The following is a 16,212-nucleotide window of genomic DNA, read 5'->3' on the forward strand; positions in this document are numbered from 1 at the left end:
CGAAAGAAGAAAAAGCTCAAATCGGGGAAATAACGCTTGAAGACATCCGCCGCATTTCGTTAAAAAAAAAAAAAAAAAAAAAAAAAAAAAAGAAAAAAAACAAAAAAAGGAACAAAAAAAAGAAAGATATCATTCATATCTCCCAATCATTTTGATTCAAGTTGGAAAAAAGAATAGAGAAAATCGGGGAAGGAAGGGATGGAAAGAAAAAAAGCATCAGAAAAGGACTCGTTGAATAATAACGAGAAACATCGTTGAAAGACGACGACGACGACGACGACGACGGGAACGTTCGTGAATTTGAACGTTAATTTTACAGTTTCCCATCGTTTATATAAAGAAACGTTAGGATTTATTAAAAGAACGAGGAATAAAGGATTGCTCCGTTGTAGGAAGAATAATAAGGTCTTGAAACACGTTAAACGAGCCGGGGAACGAGCTACGACCGCCTCCAACTTCGAACAATGTGCGATTCTAGTCGGGGAACTGTTTACATTCGGCGCTTGTACGAGAGGCTATTTTCGAGCCCGTGTGACCGGAACGGTTAATCATTGGAACACGCTGCAATGAAGTAAAACATTCACAGTGCCCAAATATGTAAGCGCGATAACGCGTCAGTCAATTTCTTCAATCAAGAAGATTCGAAAACATTTGTAAATCTATCATGCGAACATTTCCGTTTAGAATTTCAATTCTGAAGAATTGAAAATTGCGAAAGAAATATCCTAAAGAAAAAACTAACGTAAACTAGACATAATTAGAAAACAAACAAATCAAATAATATCTACGGAAAAGGATTCTCGTAATATTCCAACAAACTCCATGCACAGAGTTCTTTCACTTCGTGTTACTTTTTTTCTTTTTTCTTTTCTGTTCTTTTCTTTTCTTTTCTTTTTTTGGGGCTCCTTTTACGTCTTTCGAAGTTGAGGTCAATGCGATCGAACCGAGCTGTCATAAAGCCGGATTCTTGCCCTGACTTTTATTGATGAAAGTAACGAGAAAGGAATTGAAGAAAACAGAAATCCAAACTCCCTTCTTGGGAATAACACACATATGTATTTCGACGTGGGTTTCATTTCGGTTAACGTATACTAACGAGGGTACCTAAAACGTGACATTCGTTAAATTAGTAATACAAACGATGGAAATATAATACCAGAGTTAAATACTTCCATATTATATACGTATAGAACTTACAATGGCAACAAATAAAAGACTCGTTTGGTACGGACGATGCGCATTCGGTTTTGTAAATAAGTTTTGGATAAATTGACGGGACGTGTATTGACATCTCTGTCGATAACGGACGACGTACGAACAAATTCTGCAAACGACGAACGATAGCTCGATTTATCTTTAATAGACCAGAGTCATGGTTATTCCTTTTAAAGGGCCAAATCGATGGATCCCGATATCACTAATTCATATTCCAAAATATAATATATATATATATATATATTTTCTATTTTACTCGTATATTCCATTTTCAAATTTGTCGTTCTCAATGAAAATGAGGAATTACATACTACGAGAAATTTATAGAAACGTATCGAATTCCATGATTTTTCGATCTCTTTTTGTTTTCTCTTAGCACGAACTCTGATAAAATAATTTTCGAGAGAAGAAATTCAAGGGAACAGAGAAAGGAGTTGTTTTTGAAAAAATGTCTTCGTCTCGACGGTCGTTCCTTCGCACGAGTTTCAAAGCAAAGAAGTCAAAGAAAGCAACCCTCTACGCTCCCCGAACGTATTACGACTGCGTGAACGTTGGTCGAGCTGGCGGACGCGCTCGTGCGCGCATATCTGTGCACGTAGACTCGTAGATACGTGTGTGTCTGCAGGAATTTAATTAGGCGAATACTTGAGAGAGAGAGAGAGAGAGAGAGGGGAAGAGAGGGAAAGAGTAGTGCGCTAGTAGTAGTTGCACACGATAGATTTCGTTCCGTGCAAAACCGCGCCTCTAAAGTTGTGCACCGTGACGTGGTGGCCGTGCTCGTTTCAGTAGCGGAAACCACTCGACTACTTAGCGTTCTTTAATTAGCGTGGAAATACTACTTTGACTTTTCGCGAGTTCTTTTCGCGACGACTAAGAGAGGCAGACCACACCGAGTAACGGCGGCCGCTGCCGTCGTAAAACTCGGGATAGGTGAGTGAGCCTTACGTTCATCTTTTTGCGCTAGTGCGTTACGGTGGGATCGTGGTAAACACGTCTCGTAGGAAGACTCACGTTCCTTACAAACTTATTCGCTAGGTTGTAAAGCTTCGAGGCAATTCGTGCTTATCACCTAGGTATCACGATTAGAAGAGGTTCGTAACTTAAAGTTGCTTTCTCATAGAGTAGATAGCTTACCTACGGTTGGAAGGAACTTTAACTGATGCACTCGGCGTGCATTCGGTACAGACACGAGCAATACCGATTAGCAAATCGTAATCACGCGCACCTGAACCAAGCGACGAGGAGAGATACATTCGAGAATCGCTTCGACGGTGGTCCCGATTCGATCAACGAACCACTCACTCGTCCTCGATCGTTTCACCCCGAGCACAATGCACGAGAATTCATATCCGTGGGAAGCATCGAAAGGAGCACACTGTTCGAACCACGAGCCTCACAAAACCTTCCTCGTCCTGTGAATACATGTTTACCCTCGCCCTCGCCCTCACCCTCACCCTCACCCGTGCCTTTACCCTTACCTTTTGCCAATGCCTTCACATAGTACGCGTGTATCGGCCAAGCTGTTCGAGTGAGTCTGGCATGCCTTCGTTAATTGCCAGTTCTCCAATCATAGAATCCCGTTTTGCCCATTACCTCCCTCTAGTACTTATCTATTTACCTTTTATAATTCGATTCGTCCTCTCCTTGTTACCTTACTTTATCGAATACTCACGAAACTCATGCTCCCGCGATCAGATTATCCTTATTCTCACATTCCACCGTTCACCTTGCTTGAATATATGTTGAAATTTAAATGTTAAATAAATCTTCCTTCGAGCTAATGAAATTCCAAGCACTTTCGCTGGGACGAGGAAAATACAAAAATAAATAAATAAAGACTAAAACGACGACGTAAGTTTGCGATCTTGTACTTTGTTGCCATCTCGACGCGTTGCTAAATTATGAATGAAAATATAGCTTTCACTCCTGGTACCCGGTAGATTGTGCGTGATCTTCGATGAAAATAGGAACGGAAAACGGGAAAAAGGGGAGGAAAAGATAGGAAACAAAAAGAACGGAAAATAGTAGCACCGGCGTTTGATGATGTTAAATATTTACGAGGCTGAGTGAATAAGGATAGACTCCTTTAAACTTCCATTTCCTTTCTTTTTGAAAAAGAAACCTGATGTTAAAGATCAAACGAAACATAATTAGATAAAAACAAAGATATGTTGTAATATGAAGTAACGCATAGTCGAGGAAGGATGATGTATGTACGTACATACATACCTACAAAGATAAAAATTAGATTTAATAAATTTTCTCTATCGCTTTATTTTTAAAGGCTTTCACGGGTTACGAACAAATTCTTGTTCGTGAAAATATTCTCTTCCCCAATTAGACTTCTTTTCTCTTCTCCGTTCTTCTTTGTTTTTTTGTTCCCCCGTTCACCCCTTTAGGTAAAAAGCGTTGATAGGTATGCACCCGTTACCACCCTTTTGCCTCGAATTCAATGGAAAAGTTGAAACGCTTATTGGATTGAACCGGACCCCGACCGCAAACAAGATCGACAGGGAATAAGAGAGGAAGAAGAAGGAATAAAAGGAAAATGATAAAAATGAAATGAGATAGAGAAAAAGAGTATCGTTGAAAAAGTTATCGATCTTCCGGTTTCTTATAAAATCACACATGAAACGTTATATAGATAATATATATATCTTGTATATTATAAATAGTTCAACGGTTTATAGTGTTTCGCTCAACATAATCCTGAAAAGTTTAGAACTGGTGGATACTTGACAGGAGAGAAACGTGTTCGAAACGTTGCTCCCACCATGCCTCAAATCGTCGATTTTCTTCGAGCACGTTACCTCACTCTATCCCTCTCTCTCTTCCACTCTTTCGGTAAGAACGTCCGCAAGCTCTAATTAGATCAAAAATTAAACTCAAGCCCGTCGATTAAAATTGTTCGCAACTCGGAAGAGGATCGTGTAAACGATCGGGTAGGAGTAGTTGGAAGAGGCCTGATTAATAGTGAGACCCGTCCCACGCACACACACACACACACTTCTAACCCGGAGGCGAACGACGTCTTTTTGCAAGGGCACCACGACCATTCTTCTCATCCCCCGATGTTCTCTCTACCAACTATCGAGTCTCGTTAATTAAAAGTTACCTAATAAACCGCGCTCCGCGTGATTTCGTACCATCTCCCATGACGATCTATTGTCCGCCATCATGTGGTTTTCTTTCGTCACCTTCAACCCCGGAGATATATATATTCCCAACCAAAAATAAATTCACTTTTCAAACCTGTAATATCTAATATTATCTTATGATTTTTCTTTTAGTTCATTTATTTATTGTCATATTATAAAGAAAGTTAAATGAAAGATAACGATATTCATAAATAGAATAATTTATCGAATAATTATCTCTTCTCGTAATATTAATTTAACATTGATATAAGTACGATTAATTATAATTATTAACTAAACGAATATAAAATATGAAAAATGTGGCTTGTAATAAATGACTATACTATAAACTTACATCGATAATATTCATTACTTACTACTTACTTCTATATCACATATCTACATTATAAAACATTTTGAAAATATTTCAATACGATTATCATAATAATTATTATATATTGTTTTTAGGACAATTTAAAAGAACAAATGTCTGAAAAAACACGGATAAATATTTAATAAATAATAACATTGAAACATGAGAAATGATACTGAATGACTATTGTCTAATAATTTGAGGATTCGAAATGGAAGAGTGACATGCCTATACTTACTCGTACCGGTAACGATGAATCTAACGCAAACATTTAATGTTTTTTTTTGTTGGAAATAGAAATAATATATAGAAAACAAATTCGAAAGAAAATTCACATTTGCTTTCGCAATTTGAAAAAAAAAGAAAAGGGAAAAAAGAGAAAGAGAGATTGAGACGGAAAGAAGAGAGTAAATTGAAAGATAATACGAAAATGGTACGCTACCTGCGGTATCCTTGGTACGAAAGAGAGCGCAACGAACGAAAGCACCAACGAAACCCCGACTCACGAAACCCGTGCCAAACAATTTGCAATGCTGAAACGAAAAGTTGCAGAGCATCCCCTTCGGTGAGGCTTCTCCGTGTGAGACCACAGAAATTTGGAGGAATATATCCGGGATATCTACCGAGATAGCGATTGCTATACGTATCCTTTTCATGGTTTTTCTTTTCTTTTCTTTTCTTTTTTTTTTTTTTTTTTTTTTTTACTAATGATAATCATTAAGTAGAACACAATTAACTTAACGTTTCTTCTTCCGAATTTAACCTTTTTTTTTTCATTATTTTATTCTAAGCCAAACATGCGCGAATGTGTTTTATCTGTACAATGAAATTTCTCAGGCGTATTGTTTTTCTTTTTTTTTTTTTTTTTGAAATAATTGAAAATATAATCTTACGCGAATAGTAATGAATGATAAATATTATTCTATTAACTGTGTATTTAATTATTTTTATATATATATATATATTAAATATATAATTTATAATATTTAATTAATATAGTATTTAATAATAGAGTATAATAATAACACTTTTAATATGCTTAGTAATACGATCGTATACGTGTGCAATAAATTTTATAACACGGATAATACATAAGCCGACATTGCAATCTTCGTTTTACCAACAACGTACAATGTAGAAATACAAATATATATATATATAAACAGTTGATATAATACGTATAAAATAGAATTCAGGCGATTGTTGGAATTTTACTGTAAGCCAGCTATAGTCACGATAACAATAAGATTGAAAATGTTAACAACATCGATCCTTCCATTGAATCTTTTTCTAATATTCATTGTGAAAAAGGGAATTGTAATCAATTTTATGAATAACTATGTTATACGATCATTCATTAACGAATCAATGTTTCATTCTTATTAAGTTAAATGCGAAGTTTCAATTAAACGTGTATCCTCGTACTGCTTGATAGCGGCATCTATAATTCCACACTCCCTCTTCCTGCGCCCTCCTGCGCCCTCCTACGTCCTCCTACACTCCCTACGGTCGTTTCCATATTAATCACCGCGAAATAATAGCAAGGCGTCATTTGATCCTCCATTTTATCGTAAGCTTCTGTTAAAAGCAAAGCTCGAATTTCATGATATTTTTTTTTCTTTTTTTTTTTAACGTTAAAGTGACAGAGAAACAATTGCTCAGCGGAAGAGACAAAGCGAATTAATATTTGAATTTGAGGTTAATCTTTTTTTAATTTACCAAGAAACGATTTGCCCTGCTACTTTAATGATTCATAAGTTAGGATCTAATACTGTGATGTGGATCGTGATAAATATTAAAATATTAGAACAATTTAAATGTTCATTAGGATAGACCATTATGAATCGGTAGTGAAAAATGATCCCCTTTACTAAAATAAGTGTCTCAATGATATAAAATTTATAACAAAATCATATTCATCTCTATTAAAAAGTTACGATCGGGAACGAATCTATCGTTGTGATGAACGTATAACTCACAATTAATTATTTGGACAATCAGAACGATTTAGAGTTAAGTTTTCATTCATAGATCAATTCTTCATACGAATGAGGGAATAATGAAAAAATTTAATAACGAATTATAGAAATAGACAAAATCCCGGTTTGAACTTTGAAGCAAAAGAGTAACACACACGCATGCACGCACGCACACACGCAGGACAGGCAAGCAAGCAGGCACACACAAATATCTCTCGTAGGATACGAAATTCTCTTTGCGATCTAGCACAAATCGCGCTTTCCTACCGGATGCAAAAGTTATCGGGACCAATCGAGATAATCCCAAACGTCCCCCACGATACGAGAGAGAAAATTCATGGTACATCGAGGCTATATCGAATCGATACAATTAACCCTGGAAACCGCAGTGGGGTCACGTGCTATGTGACGCCCAATGCTCCGTAACATAATAGCGCGTTGCTCGTACGAGCGTGCAATTTTATTTCTCGAATTAAGGGACTATTTACGATTACCGTTATCTCCCTCTTTCTCTTTCTCTCTCTCTCTCTCTTTCTCTATCTATCTATCTATCCATCTATCTCTTTTTCTCTTTATGATACAAAACTATTTGTTCTTCTTTTTTAATCCATGACATTTTGACTGTGAGTATCACTCGACACGGAATTTCATTGCTGAGAGGATACGCAACAAGCTCAAGTACCGGTCGACGAGCATCTCATCGCAATTTATTAACACACAGTGGTGGACATAAACGTTTTTGAAGTAGATACTCTCCTCGTCGCCCTGTTTCATAACCATATGTCCTTTTCTTCCTTTTTTTTTCTTTACTTTTTTTTTTTTTACTCCAACTGAAAATATTCCACCATTCAATATCATTTCCCTTTTTAATTTAACCCTAAAGTTTTGTAACGATTAATCCTGGTATGTAATTATTTATGAAAAAAGTTTGTCGAAAGTGAAAAAAAAAACAAAAAATCGAAAACGTAATTCGCCGTTTAACCAAATAAAGCTAAATAACGTTGCTTCCATCCGACGTTGTATCCGACGAATCTAAGCGAAACTTTGTGCTTCCGTACTTGAAAGGTTTAATAAGACTCCCCGTGCTGTTACTCGTAAGCTAGCGATTCTTACGGCAACATTCAACAGCCCCTCCTCTCTTCCTCCCACCCTCCTTCATCATCCTCTTTCAAATGACAAAGTTTCTACCTTTGAAGAATCACTTCATCGTATTACTACATCGCTTATCAAACTCTTATTAAACGTAGCGTTGTCTCGATAAGAAAGAATATAGAATAAGGCAGCTGTTATAACGATGAAACACTAACGTGACTATTTTCACTACTTGCTTGTTAAAAATATTTTTCACTTGAACCGTGAACACCTTATTATAATTTCAATCTATACCTACGACTCGCGTTATTTTTATTTCGTTTTTCTTTATCAAAAATTAGTCCAATTAAATGTTTATTTAATAATGATAATTATCTACACGTGATCATCGGTAATATATTTGTTTAATTAAACAACACGTATACAAATAGGGAATACTAATTTGATTTTCGACAAAATCCAACCGGTAACCCATGCTAAGCTAATAAGAATATATTTATTAAAAAAAAAAAGCAAGGTAGAAAGAGAATCAGGTATATTTAAAGAAGGGAAGAAATGAAAAAGTGAAAGGGAAGGGAAAGGAAGGGAAGAGAAGGGAAGAAGACCGTAAAAAGAGGCACGTGCCATTGGTAAGGAAGAAAATCGCGAACCTGACACCAACCACCGGCTGTCGTAGTCCGTATGGCGAACATAACACCGCATGATCCAAGTGAATCGAAGGAGACAAAGCTTCCCCTATTGCCGGAAGGGGAACTCGTAATTCTCGAAAGCACGCCTGACCGATTTTATTGCACGTGCTTACATACCACTTTCTTCCTCACTCTGCAACGCGTGCCATCAATCCGATTACATAAAAGGAAGAATTGTGACCTAGTGTAGGTCGCACGATCTTGACTCCTCTCACCGATCTTCTCAAATTTTTAAGAAGATATTATTATGTTTACTTTCTCGTACGTTACACGATCTTCATTCTTACTATCGCCGATTAATAATCACCGAATCACAGTTTCTGAGAATAATACAAATTTTCGATGATAACGCGTTCTTTTTTTCAAATCATTATATATTGACTGTTATCATCTATGAATATCTTCTTCCATCAATCATTCATACGATTTGTTTTTGATAATGTCGGAAACGTTTGGGACATCGGTTTAATAATTCGCGATGTTCCCTGTTTATTATTTCTTTTTCACAAGTCACAATTTTCGTAGATTATATTTTTCTCTCACGCTTGGAAAATCCCCTATTGCTCTTGGTCGTTGGCTCACAAAACGAAGTATATTTTTTGAAAGAAATTTTGTTGGTATATACTCGCGGATACCGGCGAATATTATACCATAACCATGGCATGCGATTGAGATTTAAAGTTCAGCACGTTTATTAAAGTCCACCGTATTATGGGACTAAAAACGTTGTTGTTCGATACGTAGACTTTATAATAGGTTATCGTTATATATCATCGTACGAAGAATATCATCGGCGCACGTACGTTTTTTTTTTAATTTTCCTTTCTTTATAAGGGAAATGTTTGTTGTTTGTCATTTATTTTTTGTTATTTTTTTCTCATATATTAAGCTCAACAAATAACACGCAAATAATTGAATACAAGTCAATAAGTAACAAACGTGTAATAACAGTGCACATGCAGAAAACAGTATTACGATTAATAGCAAACGTTGTTCGTTGAGATGTACAACAACGAAAAAAAAAGCAAAAAATAAAACAAATCAAATATCACTTTTTTCTGAAGAATAATATACACGTGTACGTTATATACATATATATATAAAAATATAAATAATTATGTATACGTAGTGATCATAATGATCACGTATGTGTATATGTTTATCTATATGTGTGCTTACAAATTTGTTCTCGTGTAGAATTGTGCTAACGGTTGCAAGCAGGAGTTCAAATTGACGCGTCAAAAAGTGGTAAAAGGTAGTGGAGATTAGGTGAGGACGGATCGAGAGAGTGAAAACGCGTTTGCACCGAGTTTTGTTATACCGACGCATATGTTTCGAAGCGTAAAAGTCATGTACGTCGAGGAAACGTGCCACGTATATACGAATGTATGAAGAATAACCTAGGATTCGGTCGTTTAAAGCTTCGTCGAGTTGGCGTATACAATTTTTTCTTTTTTTCTTGTTTTCTCTATATTCTCTCCTCCTCTTCTTTATTTCTTTCTTTTCTATTTTTCTGCCTGCGTGGAAAAAAAGTAATCCGAAAGAGCAAAGAAACGTATTCACGATGACGCACATACGACCTGGGTCTCCACATATACACACACATACACTCGCTCACACAGAGAGACACACATACACATATGTATATAAAATATATATAATATATATATTCCGAAAACCTTTTCGTTGACACTATCGTATCCAAAGGCTTATATTTCAGAGATTGCAAAAAATTAACACGCACTAGAAAGCAGAGTTCTTAATAATCATTTTTATTAATCAGGTACTCTTCTTTCATACCCCTTTTCCTCTCTCTCTCTCTCTCTCTCTCTCTCTCTCTCTCTCTCTCCCTTTCTTTAATCTTTAAATAAAAAACGCATCTGTATTATCTTAAATAGGTAGAAAATGAAAACGTTAACAGTAATATACGTCGAATAGAAAAACTTAACGAGCTTTATTGAAAATAAAATATACATCGTGCCAGAAATACGTATGAAACGACGAACGGAATTACACGTTGAAGTAGTAACACGAGGCTTAATCGTTTCTGCTTAAGAGAGAGAGAGAGATAGAGATAGAGATAGAAAGATAGAAAGATAGAAAGAGAGAGAAAGAGAGAGAGAGAGAGAGATAGAAAGGAGGAAAAGCGAACGTTTGTTTTTCTCGAGTGAAAATCACGGAAAAAAGGAACGGGTAAAAAGTACGGAGGAATCTGTTTCGCATGACGGATAACCGAAGCTCTGCATGGAAAGTTCGTTAGCTTAAAAAAGCTTCGGGGCGGGGCATAACTTCGGTAAAATAATATTGTTGTTTTTAGGACGTTCAGAGCACCGTCATGATTAATGGACATACCTCGACAATGCTCTTTCTCGGGGATACCAGAAAAGCCATGTATTTGAATTTCGACGCGCGAATTTCTATCAAAAGAGAAAAAGAAAAGGAGAGAGAGAGAGAGAGAGAGAAAAAAATACGGCATAATTGTCACAAAAAACGGAATGCTATGGTGTTAAAGAACAACCAACAGTATAAGAAAAATATATACATTGAAATACAATAAAAATGCACATATAAATATATATATATATATATNTATTAATAAATTGATATCAGTATCGAGAAGAACTAAGAAGATTTACGTTCATGTGAACAAAATTGTTGATATCTTTAAAAATGCACATATAAATATATATATATATATATATATATATATATATATATATAATATATTTTATCTGGCTAGTGAGTCGAAAAGAAGAATAAGAGCCGCGAAATCGGGTAAAAGATAAAACTTTGCGCGGTGGTTGAATACTTTGATCCGATTTACCGAGAACAATGGATGGAGAATAGTTTCATCGTTCGTGAAAGAAAGACGCGATGGAAAACGAACGTTAGTAGTATTAAAGAGAAGAAAATGGAAAGGGTAGGAAGAGAGATAAAAAAAGAAAAAGAACAAAAAGAAGAAGAAGAAGAAGAATAATAAGAAGAAGAAGAAGAAAAAGTATAAGTATAAGTAACGAGTTAACTAATAATTAAGGAGATAAACGGGTCTAATGTAAAAGTATAAAAGTAGGCAAGTATAAAAAAGAAAAAAATTGGGGATGGGTACGCGTATCGTAAAAAGGAAGATCGAAAATGTATAAATGAAAGAAAAAAAGAAAGAAAGAAAGAAAAAAAGAGAGATAGAGGAAGAAAACGACTGACCTTGAGCTCGTATGGTCGTTAGGACGGCGACGAAAACGGCGAGGGAAGGACACCGCATCTTTCTTTCCACCTTGAATCCGTCGTCTTTCCTCGTCTTTGGTTCTCCAGCTTCTTGGCGAGTTTCTCGCACGATCCCGGACGATGTAACGCGCGCGGACCTAAAAGCCCGCACGCTTTCCCAACGGCGCGTCTTCTTCTCGCAAAAAGGGGAGCTTTTCTTCTCTCCCTTCCGACGTGTCGTACTCGTCGTCGTCGTCGTCGTCGTCGACGTCGACGTCGCGCGCGCACAAGAAACCAAACCCAGGAGGGAGAGAGGAAAGGTGTTACGGAAAGATGGAGAATGAGAGTGAGAGTGAGCGAGAAAGAGAAAGAAACAGATGGAAAGATAAGGGAATAACGAAATAAGAAAAAAAATACACACTCCGGGAAATAAGTTTGCTTCTTTTTCTTCTTATTTTTCTTCTTCTTCTTCTTTTTTTTTCTTTCTTCCCTTATCAACTTTCCCCGTTACTCGATCGGCATATTTTTAATAACGGATAAAACACGAATCGATATCGGCGTAAATAAAACGAATAATTATCTCGCGTTCGTCACTGATAATCACAAATTACTATCCATCATCATCACTCTATTCCATTCCCATTTACAGTTTTCCACGCGACGAGGTTTAACAACCAAAAGAGACTTTTTCTTTTTGTTTTTTTTTCCTTTTTTCTTCACCCTCCGAACACGGTAAAAAGAGACGAAACAACAGTCTTTCTCCCTTTTTCTTTTCGATCTTTTTTTTTTCAGTAAGTATTATGTTCGTTCATCTCCGCACGATCATCATCATTATCATCATCATCATCATCATCATCATCATCATCACCGGTCACTTTAAAATTGTCGAATTTCTTCTTCGATCTGCGAAATCGAGAGACAACCAACGTTCGTAGAGCTCAATCGTTGAAAATAACTTTTATTTTATTTTATTTTCTTCTTTTCTCTTCCAATAACAAAGACGAGTTTCCAAGTTTCTTTACGGTTCCTTTATCTTTCTCTCTCTCACACACACACACGCTCCTTCTTCTTCTTCTTCTTTTCTCGATTCGATGCTCGAGAGAGAAAAGATCGGACGTTTGAGGATTGTTGTTTTCGCTGTTGCGAATCTTGTCAATGGTTTGTTCGGCGGGCAAGAAAGCAAGCGAGCAAGCAAGCGAGCAAGCAAGAGGATAGGACGAAAAAAAAAAGTTTGGATAAGAATGAGAAAAAAAGAAAAAAAAAAGAAAAAAGAAAAGTCGGTAAGTATAAGGGAGAAAAAACGAAATGGTAAGCAAACTCGATGGGCCAAGGAAACTTGTTCTCTGGTCCCTTAGCTCTCTCTCTCTCTCTTTCTCTCTTTCTCTCTCTCTTCAGGATCGCGACGACCTTTCGTGCGCGAGAAAACTCGAAAAGAAGTATAGTGAAGTGCGGCTAGGGAGTAGAACAAGGGAAGAGATATAAAGCAAAAGAAATAGCGGGCTAAAAGAGAAAGAGAAAAAGAGAGAGAGAGAGAGAGAGAGAGAAAGAGAGAGAGAGAAAGAGAGAAAGAGAGAAAGATAAAGAGGAAGGATGACAGTTTTTCCCTGAGGACGACGTACACGAGGGCCACGAGAAAGAAAGAGTAACGGCAAAGGAAAGAGAGAGAGAGAGAGAGAGAGAGAGAGAGAGAGAGAGAGAGAGAGAATGAGAAAGCAATAGCAAGAAGAGAGAGTCAGTTTGAATGCGACTCGCACTTGAATACCGCCCTAACGATCCGACCAACCGAATTAGGACTCGACGAAGCGCGTTCCCTCTTCTTCGCAAACAGATCCTTTCATCCTCCTAACCCGATCCTGGTTTCTCGAAAAAGCGAGGACTTGCGCAACAACATCACGGCGACAAATAATTTCGTCTATCCGTCCAGCAAGTCCGTTCATCTTTTAAAAATCCTTTAAGATCGTCCTGGAACATTGATCGATGAACCTTGCCATGGTCGTTTGCGGTGACCTCATTCCATCGACTTTCTTGTACCTTCTCTCGCACCGTCTTGCAACGCGTAATCGAATAAAAGCACTAAATGATTAATTGCAATACTTTTCCTCTTCATCTCTCTCTCTCTCTCTCTCTCTCTCTCTCTCTCTCTCTGTCTCTTTCTCTATCTCTCTTTCTGTATCTCTTCCTATCGTTTTTTCTCGTACTAAATCTCCTCTCGTCTTTACTTGATCTTTCTTAGAAAACGAGCGATATCGTTCTCTCGCTTCTGAAGGACCTCTTCCCAGAGAGGAGGCAACCTATTCTCGAATCGACCTCTGCCTTCTCTCAAGAAGTTTTATAATTCGATAGTCCACCCTTGCTATTACGTCGATACTTTTTCAAATAGCAGCAGCAGTAGCAGCAGCAGTAGCAGAAGCAGAAGCAGCAGTAGACCTTTTGAAAGTTCGATCTCTGCTATCGTATTATAGTGTATATATATATATATCGATCCTCCTTTCGTCAACGGGATATAGGTAATAGTTGATCTTACATCGAGTCCAATTTTCCTATCCAATCTTTCTTACGATGAAACACTCTATCGATAATATTTTCGAATATTTTATTAGATCTCGTATGTAAACGTCGCGAAATATCTTTATTACATTACCATCTCTATTATCCTCTACTCCCTCCCCCCCCCCACTCCTAGATGATCGTTCGTTAATAGAACTCATCTTGTACTCGCATATATTATATTTCCGAAGATTATTACTTTCTCCAGCCTATTCAAAGATCTTGAAGATTCACACGAAGAACAGACATTAACGATCGATAAAGGAATCGCCCAATATCACAGATAACGTCGTCGATCAGCAATACCGAGAATTTCTATGGTAGAAGGAGGAATACTCGATGTTAATCGACACCGTTCTCGAAAACGAGTTCTACGATATTGAAGTTTTTCTCCAAAGGTACGAATAAAAGGGAATATATTAAAGTTACGTCATACGATGAGGAAAAGAGTTTCTCGTTTCGGCAGCGAAAAAGAATTTACGACTACCTCCTCCTCCTCCTCCTACTACTCTCCTTTCGATGATCGCGTATTCATGGTAAAAGCAACGGCATAAAAGCAACCTTCCACAATTTGCTTGAAATAAAACTCGCGCGTTTTCTTTCTCCCACCTTTTTCTTTTTCTTTTTTTTCTCTTTCCTTTTCTTTCTTTCTTTTTTATTTTATTTTATTTTTTTATTTTTTTTTCAACGATGCTCCCGCTATTCTTAATATAATTGCATTTGAGAATAGGGGGTTGGTTGGATGGAAAATGGTTACTGTTAAAAGCTCGTATTAAAGTCAAGCCTAAGGCTAAATATGCGAAAATTCAAAGAGGGCGAGAGCCGGCCAGAGGAATTTAAACAGAGAAACATGACCTACCACCACCAAACGAAGAAGTCATTGACTCTCCCGATTCACGTTACTAAAACAACCGCGAATAATCAAAAACCTCAAGGGCCAATCGTTGTTGTCACACGATCGATCGATAGACCGATCGAATTACTTTAACAATGGAAGATAATACGATCGACGAATAGTAATCACTAAGTATTTAATAAAAGCAAAAAAGAACAAAAAAAAAATAAACCTAATCAATGAGATCCCAGGGCGTTTCCAATCGTCCCTGTCATTGAAAAACCCTCGCATGAAAATTTACGTAAGTCCTGCAGGTATGATAGATGACAAAAAAATGTGAACCTCGTGAGATGGAAAACGAGAAGAGACAATAATCTTCCGGTCATCGAGCTCGGAATCTCAATTACCGGATGTTCGATCATGGAAAAACTCGGTTAACTCGTTAAGAATCGCGATCGAGGATCGCGGATCTCGTTTTCTCTAGCGATCTTTTTATTTCTCCCCTCGATCTTTTGCAATAATCCCAGCGCGGTAATTCGCCGTCGAATAAGATTCGTACGAGAGTAAAATCTCTGATAGCGCGATAAGTCTGATCGAGTAAGGAGGGTCACGTATTGGCGAGGTTATCGACGCTTTCTCGATCGCAGAAGTGCCGTCGGAAAAAGAGAGAGAGAGAGAGAGAGAGAGAGAGAGACGCGAAAAGTAAGAAGACGTAAAAGAGAAAGGAGGAAAGAAGGAGGATGAGAATACGTAGAAGAAAAAGAAGTAGTAGAAGTAGAAGAAAAGTGGAAAAGGGTCCCTAGGGAGCGGTAAACGTGGTAAAGGACCGCGTCGTTGGAAACTCGTCTTCGTCGTTGTTTCTTCTTCTTATTCTTCTTATTCTTCTTCTTATTTCTCTTCTTCTTAACGTTGTTCGTGTACAAGACGAAAAAATATATCTCTTTCGATGATGCGAGATCCTTTTTTTTTTTTCTTTGTTCCGTTAGATCATAACGAAAGTAATGTAGACCTTGTTTAGAAGAAAAAAAAATGCAGATGCCACCGTTGCGTGGCGTCCTAAGTCGTCTCCTCGTTGCGTCAGGGTTACGCGTGCACGGCTTTACAATAGACTACGGTTTTCCGTTAGCTGTGCGTATATACGTTC

The 16,212-nt window shown here is 37.2% G+C and overlaps 1 protein-coding gene and 1 long non-coding RNA gene across 3 annotated transcripts in view; both read right to left on the minus strand.

Annotated features, from left to right (window-relative positions):
• Positions 1 to 12,066, minus strand: part of LOC106793892 (hemicentin-1-like) — a 193,356-nt gene extending 181,290 nt beyond the window's left edge. For both annotated transcript variants that reach the window (XM_014761169.1, XM_014761168.1), the window contains exon 1: positions 11,687 to 12,066. In XM_014761169.1, the coding sequence (XP_014616655.1) occupies positions 11,687 to 11,744 (58 nt within the window). In that variant the 5' untranslated portion in view covers positions 11,745 to 12,066. The remainder of the gene's footprint in view (positions 1 to 11,686) is intronic.
• Positions 12,067 to 12,106: 40 nt separating this feature from the next.
• LOC106793917 overlaps positions 12,107 to 16,212 on the minus strand; it is a 4,357-nt gene continuing 251 nt past the window's right edge. Inside the window, exons 2-3 of the long non-coding RNA XR_001382476.1 lie at positions 16,078 to 16,194; positions 12,107 to 12,589 (exon numbers count right to left, since the gene is read on the minus strand). This is a non-coding gene — a long non-coding RNA (uncharacterized LOC106793917). The remainder of the gene's footprint in view (positions 12,590 to 16,077; positions 16,195 to 16,212) is intronic.

This window comes from Polistes canadensis, unplaced genomic scaffold (genome assembly GCF_001313835.1).
Source record: "Polistes canadensis isolate GaletaPanama2010 unplaced genomic scaffold, ASM131383v1 scaffold_20, whole genome shotgun sequence".
NCBI lineage: Eukaryota > Metazoa > Arthropoda > Insecta > Hymenoptera > Vespidae > Polistes > Polistes canadensis.